Source organism: Palaemon carinicauda, chromosome 5 (assembly GCF_036898095.1).
Source record: "Palaemon carinicauda isolate YSFRI2023 chromosome 5, ASM3689809v2, whole genome shotgun sequence".
Taxonomy (NCBI): domain Eukaryota; kingdom Metazoa; phylum Arthropoda; class Malacostraca; order Decapoda; family Palaemonidae; genus Palaemon; species Palaemon carinicauda.
The window spans coordinates 126,127,794-126,144,147 of NC_090729.1; the positions used below are offsets into that span (position 1 = coordinate 126,127,794).

Genomic DNA, 16,354 nt, shown 5'->3' on the forward strand with positions numbered 1-16,354 from the left:
GTTCATAACAAATTTCCAAAGTCCAAGATAAGGCTCATATCGTCTTCTGCTGGGTACAGCTTTTAAGATATCTTATTAAAACAGATAGGTTATATATAAAATTTAAGAGACCTTGTTTAAACAGATATATAAAATATTAGAGATATTGTTTAAACAGTTATATAAGATTTAAGAGATCTTGTTTAAAGATATATAAGATTTAAGAGATCTTGTTTAAAGATATATTTATAAAATAATTATATTAATAAGCTATAGTTTCTAATTTGCTATCTTGACATTATAAAACTTTTTATTTTAAAGAATAAACATTAAATAAAGTGTATATGAAATGAAACTTATAATGAATTTCAACACAAAATATAGGTCATAAAATAAATCAATAAAGAAAAAAAGGATTCACTATTCCTGTTTCAAGTTTCGGGAATAATCGAATTACATCATCAATTTGAAGTATCGATGCGCATGACCCTAAAAAGCTATTCCAAGATATCAAGGGTGTGTACAACAGTGACCGGCCAACAACCGGATGGACACATGATAAGATAGTTCAGTCGCTCCTCAAACAGAGCACCGGTCACACTTCAAGTTCAGAATTCTACTCGTACAGGAGATAGTCATAAGATACTTAAAGGTATGTCTGATTTTTGTATATTGGTACCATTATAGATATATATATATATATATATATATATATATATATATATATATATATATATATATATATATATTTTGTAGCCAGTAGGTTGGTAGGGCACAAACCACCCGTTAAGATACTACAACTAGATAATTATTAGCTCCTTTGACTGGCCAGACAGTACTACATTGGATCCATATCTCTGGTTACTGTTCATTTTTTCTTTGCCTACACATACACCAAATAGTCTGGTCTATTCTTTCCACGTTCTCCTCTGTCCTCATACACTTGACAACACTGAGATTACCAAACAATTCTTCTTCACTCATGAGGTTAGCTACTGAGGTATAATTGTTCAATGGCTACTTTCCTTTTGGTAAGGATAGAAGAGACTCTTTGGCAATGGAAAGACGCTCTTCTAGGAGAAGGACACTCCAAAATCAAACTAATGTTCTCTAGTCCTGGATAGTGACATAACATCTGTACCATGGTCTCCCGCTGTCTTGGGCGGAGTTCTCTTGCTTGAGGGTACACTTTGACACCTTTTTTTTTTATCTTATTCCTCCTCCTCTTGCTCTTTTTACGTTTTTATAGTCTATATATGAAAAATCTGTTTTAATAGTGTTACTGTTCTTAAAATATTGTATATTGTTCATTACTTCTCTTTTAGTTTATTTACTTATTTCCTTTCCTTACCGACCTATTTTCCCGGTTGTTGCCACTGGGTTTATAGCATCCTGCTTTTCCAACTAAGGTTGTAGCTTAGCTAATAATAATAATAATAATAATAATAATAATAATAATAATAATAATAATAATAATGATAAAAAATTAATAAGAAATCTTTTCATGAAAGGAAGTAGGCCAACTTTAAGCTAACTTATCGTCGAAGTGAATAATTACTATAAACGTGGCAATTTCGAAAAAGTGGAAATCAAAAAAAATGTATATCTTAATTTCTTTAAAAAAATTAATATTTACTTCTTTGCGTGAAAACCACTCTTATACATCGATCTCTAAAACTGAAATGGAAGGGAAATTATTTCAGGTTAAGGCATTCAGTATTTATTTACATTGCAAAATACTGAGGCGTTGATTATTCCCTGAATGATATTATCGGCGTCAATAATAGGATTTTTGACATAAATGTTTAGACAATCAAAAATAATTATGACGCACATAATATACCGTACATGAATGGGGTACGTTATAAACTACCTTCAGAAGCCTATTACTCTTTACATCAAGTGTAAAACACATGAACAAGTGTTGATATAAGTCATATATTGACCTTGGAATAAGTATTCGGAGTTGATAAATTCACGTTATAAGAATATCTATGTTTTGTACTTCGTTTACCTTAATTTGAGATATATAATTTGTTTTTAATTCAGTTGCATCATCTCACAGCAAGAATAAGTCATCTCACAGCAAGAATAAGTCTTAAAACATAAGAACTACGAGCTAACCTTTTTTTTTTTTTTTTTTTTTTTTTTACATAAAACTAAGATTTCTTTCACCTTAAATCAAAATAAATGTTACTCACTACTACAACTTATAATCCAAAAAACATTTCTGATGTTCGTCATTATAATAGAATTTCTCTAATGTTGACAGATGCTTTATTCATCCCATTAAATTTTGCTTCGCTTCTTCCTTTGACTTGTTCTTTTGATTTATTAGTACCATGTTTAATTACTATTATTATCACTTGCTAAGCTACAACCCTAGTTGGAAAAGCAGGATGCTATAAGCCCAGGCGCTCCAACAGGGAATATAGTCCAGGGAGGAAAGGAAACAAGGAAAAATTAAATATTTTAAGAACAGTAACATTAAAATAAATATCTCCTATATAAACTATAAAAACTTCAACAAAACAACAAGAAAATAAATAAGATAGAATAGTGCACCCGAGTGTACCCTCAAGCAAGAGAACTCTAACCCAAGACAGTGGAAGACCACGGTACAGAGGCTATGGCACTACCCAATACCAGAGAACAATGGTTTGATTTTGAAGTGTCTTTCTCCTAGAAGAGCTGCTTACCATAGATAAAGTCTCTCTTCTACCCTTACCAAGAGGAAAGTAGCCACTGAACAATTACAGTGCAGTAACCTCTTGGGTGAAAAAGAATTCCTTCGGATTCAGTACCTCAACCTTCTTCCACTATTCGATTCCATACTCGACTTTTTCTTTACTATCTGTTTTGATGGTGTTTCTGTTTTCAAAATGTTTTATTTCAATTGTTCATTATTACTTATATCGTTAATTTATTTCCTTATTTCCTTTCCTCACTGGACTACTTTTCCCTGCTGGAGCCCTTGGGCTTATAGCATCTTGCTTTTCCAACTAGAGTTGTAGCTTAGCTAATAATAATAATAATAATAATAATAATAATAAATAACTATAACTATAATTATAGTTATAATTGTAATTGTCATTATAATTATAATAATAATCATAATAACAATAATAATAATAATTATAATAATAACAATAATAATAATAATAATAATAATAATAATAATAATAATAATAATAATATCTAACTCACTAGCGTTTTCCTCAAATCTTAGTTTTTCTTGGATACTCTTTGTTTATCCTTTTAATAATTCTCTGAAATTTTACCTCAACATTTGATTCACTAATTTCCTCGCCCTTCAATTTTTCATCTTTTTCTTAACTTGCGTTTCACATCTATTCTCCCATCTCCACATTACTTGAATTTCCTTCATATTCATTCATTCACTTAAAATAACTAGACTGAACTAATTTCCCCTTATCTCCTCTTTCCATCTCTTGCTTGGGGGTTCACTAGAGCACGCTATTTTATCTCATTTCTCTTCCTCTTGTTTTGTTCAAGTTTTTATAGTTCAAATAGGATACATTTATTTTAATGTTGTTACTCTTCTTAAAATATTTAATTTTTCCTTGCTTCCTTTCCTCACTGGGCTATTTTCCCTATTGGACCCCTTAGGCTTATATCATCCTGTTTTTCCAATTAGGGTTGTAGCTTAGCAAGTAATAATAATAATAATAATAAAATTACCATATCAATTAAATTGCCTGATTTCTATTTCATACCAACAGAAGGAACTCAAAACCAGCAGAAATGTGGGTGACCAAGTTGCGAGTCGTGTTGGCTCTTATGCTTGTCGCCGAGCTGGGTCATGTCAGGTCATCTCCAATTTTCAAACCGGGTGGAAGAGCGCTTGCGCGTTCTGAGAGGGACGTGCCAGCGGGACTATTCAGTTTAGACTATTTTGAGAGGTGAATTATCTTTCTGTGTATGAATTCTATAACAATTATGGTTTTTTTTAACTTGAATTCTAGTAATGCCAATATTCATTTCACAGTAGACTACGATTTTGAGAGGTGAATATATCTTTTTATATATGATCTGTATAAAAATTGTTTTTCTTTTTTTAATTGAATTCTAGTAATGTCGAGGTTCATTTCATAGTCAACTCTTTCTAATCTTTTTTGTATTATATTTCATCTATTTCTACACTTGATTTCTAAGATATCTTGAAGATTAATTTGTTTAGATCTTGATTGCCTTGAATAATAGCATTTGGAAATTCTTTGGTGTGAATTAAATATATCTTAATTATTAAATCACTGCGAAGATTATTATTTCATTACACTTCTCTTTGCATGATTACTATAAACGCACAACAATGAGTAAATATCATCCTACTTGTGTTCCAAGAGTAACTTATAAGTTAAGAGAGAGAGAGAGAGAGAGAGAGAGAGAGAGAGAGAGAGAGAGAGAGAGAGAGAGAGAGACTAATGAGTAAAACTTCTCTTTTTTTTCAGAAGTTACATAGACGATCCCAACTACTATCCGGACTATTCTGAATATTATGATTATTATCCTGAAGAAAGCACCCATGTGGAGAATGCCAAGTGAGTCATTAATCTATACCAAACTTAATCTTTTTTTTTTTTTTTCGAATTAAGCTACAGTTCTAGTTGGAAAAGCAGGATGCTACAAGCATTAGAGCTCCTACAGGGAGCACAGTGAGGAAAGAAAATCAGGAAATAACTAATTTATAAATGAATAGGGATTATAAAATTTTTTATGAACAGTAACAACGTTAAAATGGGTGTAATACGCTGTTAAAAATGCTCATTGAAAAAACGGTAAATGTCTGGCAACCTTTATTCCATAGTAATTGTCGATAAGCGCTTTGGTGACTATAGGAAGTGGTGTATAACGTCCCTGCCTGGCAATATGCCGGAAAAGGGTTCGATTCCCGCTCAAGGTTTTTAGTTTCTTGTAGTGTCTGCAACCTCACCATACTTGTGATCTAAGATTGGTGAGTTTGGGGGACCCTATAGGTCTACCTGCTGAATCGTCAGCAGCCATTGCCTGATCCTCCCGATGAAGAGGCGGGTAGTGTTCTTACCCAATTACTTTTCATACTATATGGGCTTGATCTATGGGTTGGCCTCGAAAATAGACTCTTTACATAATGCAGATGATGGTTCTCTCTTTGCATCAATTCCCTCTCCTGAATGTACACCTATGTAGATAAAGATATAAGGGTTGTGGTGGCCGATGTGATAACCTCCTTGACTGATGAACGATAAATTTGGGTTCGAGTCCCGCTCAAACTCATTAGTTTCTTTGGTCGCTGCAACCTCATCATCCTTGTGAGCTAAGGATGGGGAGTTTGGGGGAAACCTAAAGGTCTATCTACTGAGTTATCAGCAGCCATTGCCTTGCCTTCCTTGGTCCTAGCTTGGGTGGAGAGGGGGCTTAGGCACTGATCATATGTATATATGGTCAGTCTCTATGGCATTGTCCTGCTCAATAGGGCAATGTCACTGTCCCTTGCCTCTGCCATATATGCTGTCTAGTCTTGATTCCTGTAAATATTAGACTTTGAAAACCTTTATTGTAATTTTGATTATATATAAATAATCAAGTCATTGCAAAGAATTATATTTCCTTCCACCATTCTTAGCTTAATTATTATGAACGCACAAACCCGAGTAAACAATATGTGAATCACTTCTCATGTGTCATGAATGAGTAATTTGAAAATATACGAGAGAGAGAGAGAGAGAGAGAGAGAGAGAGAGAGAGAGAGAGAGAGAGAGAGAGAGAGAGAGAGAGAGAGAGAGAAACTAACGAGTAAAAGTTATTTTTCAATCTTTCAGTAATTACGAAGATGATCCCAACTACTATCCCGATGATGATGACAATCATCCCGAGGGACAAAAGCCATGAGGATGATGCCACGTGAGTCTTTAATTCATCCCGCTATCCACTTAAAACCGAGATTTTTTTTTTTTTTTTTTACGAACTAAGCTATAACTTTGGTTGGAAACGCAGGATGCTACAAGCATTAGGGCTCCCATAAGGAAATAAAAACACATCATTATCATCCTCATGTACGACTATTGATGCAAAGGGCTTCGGTTAGATTTCGCCAATCGTCCCTATCTTGAGCTTTTAATTTAATACTTCTCCATTAATCATTTCCTACTTCACGCTTCATCGTTCCAAGCCACGCTTCATCGTTCCAAGCCATGTAGGACTGGGTTTTCCAACTCTTCTAGTCCTTGTGGAGCCCAGTTAAAATGTGTGGTGGACTAATTTTTCTTGGGGAATGCGAAAACCATGACCAAACCATCTCCATCTACTCCTCAACATGATCTCATCCATATTTGGCACTCGAGTAACGTCTCTTATAGTTTCATTTCTGATCCTGTGCTGCCATTTAATTTTAAATATTCTTCTGAGGGCTTTGTTTTCAAACCTTATAAATTTGTTGGAGATTGTTTCATTGTCATACCATGACTCATGTCCATACACTAACCGAGATCCCACTAAACATATATAACCTGATTCTTATATGCAATTTCAGGCGATTTGATTTCCAAATTTTACTTTACCTACCCATTGTCTGATTTGTATTCTTCAACCATTCATTAACTGCAGTTCTAAATGCCCTGTACTAGAGATCATTGTTCCTAAATTCTTAAATGATTCAAGCTTATTAATTCTTTCTTCTTCCAATGATATTTCATCTTCCATTACATATTCCGTTCTCACCATCTCTGTCTTTCTTATATTTATCTTGAGCCCAACCTCCTGTGATATTTCATGCATTCAGATAAGCATACACTGCAAATCTTGTAGTGTTCTGCTAATAAGCACAGTGCCATCAACATAATCTAGGACAACAAATGTTCCTATTACCAATTCAGTCCAATCCTTCTCCACCATCTCCAACTATTCTACGCATTACAAAATCCATGAAGATGATAAACAATATAGGTGACAACACATTCCCTTGGAGTTCTCCGCTATTACTGGAAATTCATTTGATAAGATTCCACTAACATTAACTTTGCATTTGCTATGCTCATGAACAGACTTGATCAAATTTACATATTCAAGAGGAATTCCATAATAACGCAGGACTCTCCACAAAATTGGCACAATCAAAGGCCTTTTATAGTCCACAAATGCCATCAAAAGTGAATTTCTTTGCATAATCATTATAAACGCACAAACGCACGGCATGTGAATCACTTCTCATGTGGGCGGAATGAGTATTTTAGAAATATACGAGAGAGAGAGAGAGAGAGAGAGAGAGAGAGAGAGAGAGAGAGAGAGAGAGAGTAAAACCTATTTATCAATCTTTCAGAAGTCATGAAGATGATCCCAACTACCATCCCGATGATGATGATGATCATCCTGACGATGATGATGATCATCCTGACGATGATGATGATCATCCTGAAGACAAAAGCCATGAGGATGATGCCAAGTGAGTCTTTAATTCAGTCAAACACTTGAAAATATATATATATATATATATATATATATATATTTCGAATTAAGCTGCAACCTTAGTTGGAAACGCAAGATTCTACAAGCATTACGGATCTTACAAGGAAGTAAATATATTTTGGATAAAAGAAGTAATGAATAAAAAATATAAAATATTTCAAGATTAGTAACTAAGTTAAAATAGATCTATTCAACACAAAAGCTTTTGCAACAAGTTTGAACCGATACAACTCTTAGGTTAGGAAGCTCTTTCCATAATTGGGTCACAACTGCGATAAAATTAGAATAATGTATAATATTGAGTCTTATGATGGAAAATACAAGATTATTATAATTAACTACGTACTGAGTACTGGATGGTACAGTCTGGGAAGAACTAAATGCAAAGTGCTCTCAATTATGAAAAGAACTAACTGCACGACGAGGCCAGAGATTAATATCTAGATTAGGAATAAGGAATTAAATAAACCATCATTATTGAATTTCCAAGTAATAGATTGTAAATAGATGTTGATGGGCACCTTGTTGACTATGGTGTGTTCATCGGGGTAGTGTTCTTTGCCCATTAATTTTCACACTGTTTACGCATATGTGGTTTGGCCTAGAAGACAAGCTCTTTTAGATGCAGATGATGCTACTCTCTTTGCATCAAGTTCATCTCCCGAATGTAGAACTATGGTTGCAGAATCATTTAATAAAGATCTCTCTAAAATCACTGCGTGGTGCAAATTATGAGACATAAAGCTGAACCATAAGAACACTCAACGGACAATTGTAAGTAGGTCACAAATAGTGGCACCTCAATACCTAGGTCTTTGTATTGACAATGTCTTTAATTGTAAGCAACTCATTTAAAATACTGCGTAAATTTTCATTGTAAATTTACTTTAGAGAAACACATTCGGTCCTTTATTTCTTCAATTACAATAAGTAATGGGCTTATACTGAAAGTCCTTTAATATTTTCAGTGAGCAACCAATGTATACTGATGATATGTTTTAATTCTTTCAAATTACCTTGTTTAGAATATTTTCCTCATGTCTGGTCTTTAACTGCTCACTCTCATTTTATTTTGCTGGATGAAAACTGCGATCTATCAAATTCCTTACTCTTGATCTGAGTATTAATCTCTAGCACCGTCTTTCAGTTAGTTCTTTGTGCATGTTGCATTAGCTTTTTCATAATTCTAACCACCTTTGTATTCAGATCTTCCCAGACTGTATCATTCTGTGGGTAAAACTAGGTAAACAATTAATTTTGACAGTCTTCTCGTTTCCACCACAATGATCAATACCACAGAGTATTCTAAAAGTTTTATTCCAGCTGTTACTAGATTATGGAATGACCTTCCTAATTTGGCAGTTGAATCGGTACAACTTGAAAACTTTAAAATCGTTGCAAATATTTTTCCGTTGAATATGTGGACATTAATCTGTTTTCATTTTCATCTTGTAAAGTTTATTTGTAATTTACTTCCCTCACTAGGCTGCTATACCAATTAAAGTACTCGGGCTTATTGTATCCTGCTATTCTAGGTAGGGTGGTAATAATAATAATAATAATAATAATAATAATAATAATAATAATAATAATAATAATAATAATAATAAACTGTCTATTTTGGAGGCATGGGGTTATTGTATCTTAACTTGAATTCAAAGTCCTTTTAGAGATTCGCTGTCAGATCTTGATTCCCTTAAAAAATGTCTTTTGAAAATCTCTGTTGTAACTTGTACTATGTCAAAATTATCAATTAATTGTGATATATTATATTTCATTCCACCTTTCTTTGCATAATTATTAAAAACGCACAAAGGAGAGTAAAGGAACATTATGTGAATCACTTCTCATGTGTGTTGAATGAGTAATGCAAAAATACACGAGAGAGAGAGAGAGAGAGAGAGAGAGAGAGAGAGAGAGAGAGAGAGAGAGAGAGAGAACTAATGAGTAGAACCTATTTATCAATCTTTCAGAAATTATGAAGATGATCCCAACTACTATCCCGACTATGATGAAGATCATCCCGAGGACAAAAGCCATGAGGATGATGCCAAGTGAGTCTTTAATTCATCTCATAACTTAAGACCGTTTTTTTTTTTTCTCACGAGTTAAGCTATAATTCTAGTTGGAAACACAGGATGCTAAAACCATTAGGGATCCCATAAGGAAATAAATATACTATAGATGAAAAGTAATAAATATCAAATATTTTACGATCAGTAGCAACGTTGGAATAGATCTGTCATAATTGTAAACTGTAAATAGAGATTAGGAATAAGTTTGCATTACTGAAGTTCTACAAACTGAACTGCGTGATTAGGAAGATCATCTGGTTACATTTCGAAAATAATTTATAGAATACAGTATAATATTGAGTCTTATGATGGTAAAGGCAAGGAATACTCACAGTAGTACTAAGAACTGGGTGGTATTCTAGAATGATCTGAATGCAAACGATGGTCAAAAAAAAAAAAAAAAAACCTAACTAACTAACTAACTAACTTAACGACAATGATAGAAGTTAATATCCAGATTAGGAATAAAGAATCTAATAAATAAAATGGTTGATGGTGACCTCGGTGACTAACCTATTTAGAGATTCGCTGTCTGAACTTGATTCCTTTATATCCTTTGAAAATATTTGTTGTAATTCTTACAATATCAAAACTATTAACTGGTTGCAATGAATTATATTTCCTTCCACCTTTCTTTGCATAATCATAATAAATGTACAACCAAGAGTAAACAAACGATATGTGAATCCCTTCTCAGGTGCACTGAATGAGTAAGTTAGAGAGAGAGAGAGAGAGAGAGAGAGAGAGAGAGAGAGAGAGAGAGAGAGAGAGAGAGAGAGAGAGAGACTAATGGGTAAAACTATTTCAGAAGTCACGAAGATGATCCTGACTACCATCCCGACGACGATGATGATGATGATCATCCTGACGATGATGATGATCATGCTGAACACAATAGCCATGAGTATGATGCCAAGCGAGTCATTAATTCATCACCAAACTTTTTTTTTTTTTAACTAAATAAGCTTCAACTATATTTGGAAAAGCAGAATGTTACAAGTATTAGGGCTCCCACAAGGAAATAAATACACTCTATATGAGAAGTAATGAACAAAAATTATAAAATATCTAGGAATTAGTAAGAAAGTTGTAACAGATCTATTCAAGATAAAAGCTTTTGCAACAAGTTTGAACTGATACAATTCCTAGATTAGGAAAATAATTCCACAAATGGGTCGCAAATGCAATAAAATTTGTAGACTAATGTATGATATTGAGCCTTGTGATGTAAAAATACAAGATTGTAAGAATTTAATACATACCTATTACTAAGTACTGGATGGTACAGTTTGGGAAGAACTATATGTAAGTATGGTCAATTATGAAAACAACAAACTGAACAACGATGCCAGAGATTGATCAGGAATGAAGAATTTAATACACCATCACAATTGGATTTTCAAGTATTAGAGTGCAAAGGTTAATTGTCGATGAGCACTTTAGTGATTAGGGGAATATAATATATGGTGTTCATAAGGGTAGTGTTCTTACCCAATTACTTTTCATGCTGTATACGCATGATATATGGTTTGGCTTCGAAAACAAACTCTACATATGAATATACTGCTACTCTCTTTGCATCAATTCTATCTCCTGACTGTAGACCTACGATTGCAGAATTAATTAATAAAGGTCTAGCTAAAATTCACGGCATGGTGCAAATTATGTGACATGAAGCTGAACCATAACAAAACCCACCTTCATATCCCGATCTTTGTATTGACAATGTCTCTTTAAATATATACAACCTATCTAAAATACTAGTTGTGAGTCTTGATTACATATTTTCTTTTGAGAAACACTTCGGTCCACTGTTTCTTCAATTGCAAAAAGTAATGGGCTCATTATGAAATTCTTTTAAGATTTTCAGTGTTCAATCTACTGTATACCGAGGGTATGTTTTCATTCTTTCATACCACCTTGTTTGGAATATTTTTCTCATCTCTGGTCTTCAGCTGCTCAATCTCAAACCTGCCATCTATTAAATTCCTTAACCTTGATCTGAGTATCAATCTCTAGCACCATCCTCGAGTTATTTATTAGTTCATATTGCATTAGATTTTTCATAATTCTGACCATTCTTTACAATAGGATCTTCCCAGACTGTGTCATCCTACAAGTAGCGATAGATATAAAGGTCGCTTATCAATGGAAAAAGCAAAGGACATTGACATTGTCCTAATAAGCAGGACGATGCCCTAGAGACTGACCATATATTATATGATTAGAGTCCAAGCCTCCTTTCCACTCAAGCTAGGACCACGGAAGGCCAGGAAATGGCTGCTGATGACTTAGCAGGTAGACCTATAGGCTCCCCCAAACACCCACTTCCTTAGCTCACAAGGATGGTAAGGTTGCAGACGCTAAAAGAATTAACGAGTTTGAGCAGGACTCGAACCCCCGTCTACCGATCACCAGGCCACAACAATCAATTCTGACAGTCATGCCTTTTTCATCCTAAGGTTCAATACTACACAATATTCTAGAAAGTTTTATTCCAGCTGTTACTAGATTATGGAATGACCTTCCTGATATGTCTGTTTAAATTTATATGACAGTTGTATTTTAACGCTGTTACTTATCGTAAAATATTTCATATTTTCCTTAATCACTTCTCACATTCTTTATTGGTTATTTCCTTTCCTCACTGGGCTTCTATTCCAATTGAAGTACTTAGGCTTATAGCATCCAACTTAGGTTTTAGCTAGCTTGGATGATAATAATAATAATAATAATAATAATAATAATAATAATAATAATAATAATAATAATAATAATAATAATAATAATAATAATAATAAGTCCTTTTAAAGATTCGCTGTCTGATCTTGATTTCCTTAAACAATAGTAATAGAAAATCTTTGTTGTAATTATTATTATATTCAAATCATTAATTAATTGCGAAGAATTATATTTCATTCCACCTTTCTTTGCTCAATTATTATAAACGGACAAACAGGAGTAAACAAATATGTGAATCACTTCTCATGTGTGATGAATGAGTAATTTAAAAATATACGAGAGAGAGAGAGAGAGAGAGAGAGAGAGAGAGAGAGAGAGAGAGAGAGAGAGAGAGAGAGAGAGAGAGAGAGAGAATAACTAATATGCAAAACTTATCTATGTTTCAGAAATTACGAAGATGATCCCAACTATTATCCCGACGAAGATGAGGATAATTTTGAAGACAGCCATGAGGATCATGCCAGGTAAATAATTGATTCTTCACATTACTCAAAACTGTTTTCGCTGTTAATTAAATAAAAAATAAATAAAATCTATAAAATGCGAAGGACACTTGTGAAAATAATGCGCCTTTCACAATAACGTAAACACAGGATTTATATTAATTGTATATTTTTTTTCTGGTATCCATACAGAAGTGTAGAGTTGAGGCAGATCAAAGGTGGGCATATTCAGCAACAGAATGGCTATGTTAAATACGACGTGGAGGGTGTTGGATACAATCCGTGGTATGTTTTCATAACCATTAATTTGTTTTTCCTAATCATCTCTAACCTATTTTCTGTCTAGATTCTTGGTTTTGCAAATGTAATTACTGCGTGTCTTCTTCCATCTTACAATCAATTGATCGACTTTATCAATTGACTGATCTTCCACATTTTCAACACGTTTTTTTTCTTTGAAGGGGGGGGGGAGGTTTGAATGGACACCCCTCCCCCCAAAAAAAAGAAAAAAAAACAGGAACACACTCATAATTCGGAAACTAGTTTACTATTGCTTTTTTTACTAATAATTAAAACTAAACTAATAATTGATAGAATCTGTTAGCTAAACTGGCCCTTTATCAATATTCAAGCACACCAAAACACAAATACTATGGCATTCGTATAAACTACAACATAAGTATCTTCTACGAAATTAATAAACTAATAAAAAAAAATTATGGGTTTTGATATAATTGTAATGGATTCAAATGTCAAAATGTTTATAAGTATAAGAAAAATATCCCAACAGAGAACGATCTCTATTTATGTAATAACTTGATAATCATTTTGATAACGAATACGATACAGATCATTAAAAGAAACTTCAGGACAAAATTACCAGTATTATAGATTTAATTTTTATACTCGAATCATGAACATCACAACGATATCCTATTTTTAAATTTCGTAATTATCCCTAGAGTATTTAACGAACATATAAAAATACTGAACAGCGAAACTTACTATAATAGTTTCTTTGTTCCTCCCAGAGTACCTCGAGTTATAAATTGAGTTGTTATATCCCTGCCCTTTACAACAAAGCTAAGAGTCTCTATATTCTCTAACTTATTTCTTAGAGCTGGAACTTATATTACTTTGATCAAGAAAACCTTTACTATAGTTTTAAGCGGTTTAATTTAATTCAGGTATAACTATCCGCCTATGTTAGTATAGCCTGCATAAGAAGGAAAAATAAAATAAGAAAATAAAATTTGCTATTAGAAATAAGTCCCATAAAAATCCTGCCTACCAGAGATCAAATATATACTGTATATATATATATATATATATATATATATATATATATATATATATATATATACATATATATATATATATATATAAATGTAGGCTATATATATGTATATATATATATGTGTGTGTGCTTGTTTGTGTGTAGTGTGTGTGTATGTATGTCTGTGTATATATATGTATGTATGTATGTGTATATAATATATACATGTATACATATATATATGTATATATATAAATATGTATGTATATATAAATATATACATATACATATATATATGTATGTATGTATATATATGAATATGTATGTGTATATATATATATATAAAGATAGATAGATAGAGAGAGAGAGAGAGAGAGAGAGAGAGAGAGAGAGAGAGAGAGAGAGAGAGAGAGAGAGAGAGATAAAACGGAAATTTTTATGGTAATTATTTCCTTTAATCTTGCTCTCAATATTTTTTTTCTAATATATTCTTTACTTCTCAGCTCCCTTTCCGGACAGCACTATTCTGCTCTCCCAGAAAGGGTTGCATCTACGGTTGTAATAATAACAAAAATAATGATATTAATGATACGGTTAATTACCCCTCTGCATATCTCTGTAACTTGCAGGCAACCAGAGATCAATCAGCTGGACGATGAGATAAGTTTCGGAGTGGAGCCATTGCCGCCTGTGCAAGCCTCGGATGTCGCACACGGAGTCGAAGCCGTAGATGGGGAATCGGAAGACGACGATAGTTATCGTACTTGGGTAAGAACAGAATGGTGGATGATGAAAGTAATGTACAAATATATATATATATATATATATATATATATATATATATATATATATATATATATATATATAATTATATATATTTATATACAGACATACATAATAGGCAACGTACATATATGTACATACAAATAAATGGTGTATGCAGTGTACACACACACATATATATACTGTATATATACGTATGTATATATATATATATATATATATATATATATATATATATATATATATATATATATATATATACAGACATACATATTACAAGCACAGACGTACTGTACATATATGTATACATACAAACATATATTGTATACAGTATATACACACACGCGCACACACACACACGCACACACAAATATATATATATATATATATATATATATATATATATATATATTCATATATGTATACTTTTATATATCTACATATACACATATGGCTGCATAACAATTCCTGAATAAGCAATATAATGATAAAACAACTAGCCTGTCACTCTATCGAGGGCATCATTTCCTGAAATTCACATCACCACATCCATGCCTAGATACCACAGGACTATTGATGAACAACGGAATAATACTAATAGCTCCAATTTAACCAGAAGTCCTTCGTGTCCTTACAGTTTTATAACAAATTTGCCAACGTAGGCGACGCCCTAGAAGATTCCCTCGACACGATAAGAGATAAGGTTTCCGGCGCTGTGGACACCATCCAAGACGTGGCAGAAGATGCTGCTGATAAAATTCACGACGCTGCTCATTCGGTAAGAGAAAAGATGGACGTTGGTCTATTAACAACCATGTAAAATTATGATCTTAATGTGATAGTGTTTAGATTTAGCTTTGGAGATCCGAAAGTGTGTGAGTGAGTGAGCGAGCAAGTGAGTCAGTGAGTCAGTGAGTGAGTGAGTCAGTGAGTGATTTATTATAATACTGCATCGACTCTAAAAAGGAAAACTATAAATTCATCATAATCTTGTGGATAAACTGTTTTAATATAGCCGAGATTGATAAATAAGAATCAATATTTGTTATGTATTGACGAGTATATGCTTTAAAATTGCTGGGATAATCGAGTGGGTAAGCAAATATATTGTGATATGGATGAGTTAGCACTTTGTTACTGTTTAGATTTATGAAATAGAAATAATATCTTTTAAGATGTGAACAAGACCGTGCTATAAAATATTTTACATTATTGAGAGGAAATCAATTATCTGCTATGTTCTGGATGAGCACAAATTTTAATATACATATATATATATATATATATATATATATATACATATATAAATATATATACATTATATATATATATATATATATATATATATAAATGTATATATACACATATATATAAATATATAAATATATATAAATATATAAATATATATATATATATAAATATACAAATATATATATATATATATATATATATATATATATATATATATATAAATATATATATATTTATATATAAATATATATATATATATATATATATATGTATATTTATATATTCATATATATATATACATATAAATATATAAATAAATATATATATGAATATATATATAT

The 16,354-nt window shown here is 32.3% G+C and overlaps 1 protein-coding gene across 8 annotated transcripts in view; it reads left to right on the forward strand.

Moving 5' to 3' along the window:
* Positions 1-479: 479 nt before the first annotated feature.
* The window catches only part of LOC137641476 (aspartic and glutamic acid-rich protein-like), a 26,181-nt gene continuing 10,306 nt past the window's right edge, over positions 480-16,354 (forward strand). Inside the window, exons 1-10 of one of the 8 annotated variants that reach the window (XM_068374072.1) lie at positions 3,853-3,902; positions 4,452-4,541; positions 5,802-5,883; positions 7,298-7,420; positions 9,417-9,497; positions 10,327-10,422; positions 12,647-12,724; positions 12,896-12,988; positions 14,609-14,747; positions 15,400-15,540. In XM_068374072.1, coding sequence (XP_068230173.1) covers positions 4,499-4,541; positions 5,802-5,883; positions 7,298-7,420; positions 9,417-9,497; positions 10,327-10,422; positions 12,647-12,724; positions 12,896-12,988; positions 14,609-14,747; positions 15,400-15,540 — 876 coding nt within the window. In that variant the 5' untranslated portion in view covers positions 3,853-3,902; positions 4,452-4,498. Of the gene's footprint in view, positions 632-3,722; positions 3,903-4,451; positions 4,542-5,801; positions 5,884-7,297; positions 7,421-9,416; positions 9,498-10,326; positions 10,423-12,646; positions 12,725-12,895; positions 12,989-14,608; positions 14,748-15,399; positions 15,541-16,354 lie in introns of those variants that run through there. The other 7 variants (XM_068374073.1, XM_068374074.1, XM_068374076.1 and 4 more) reach the window with 7 other exon arrangements.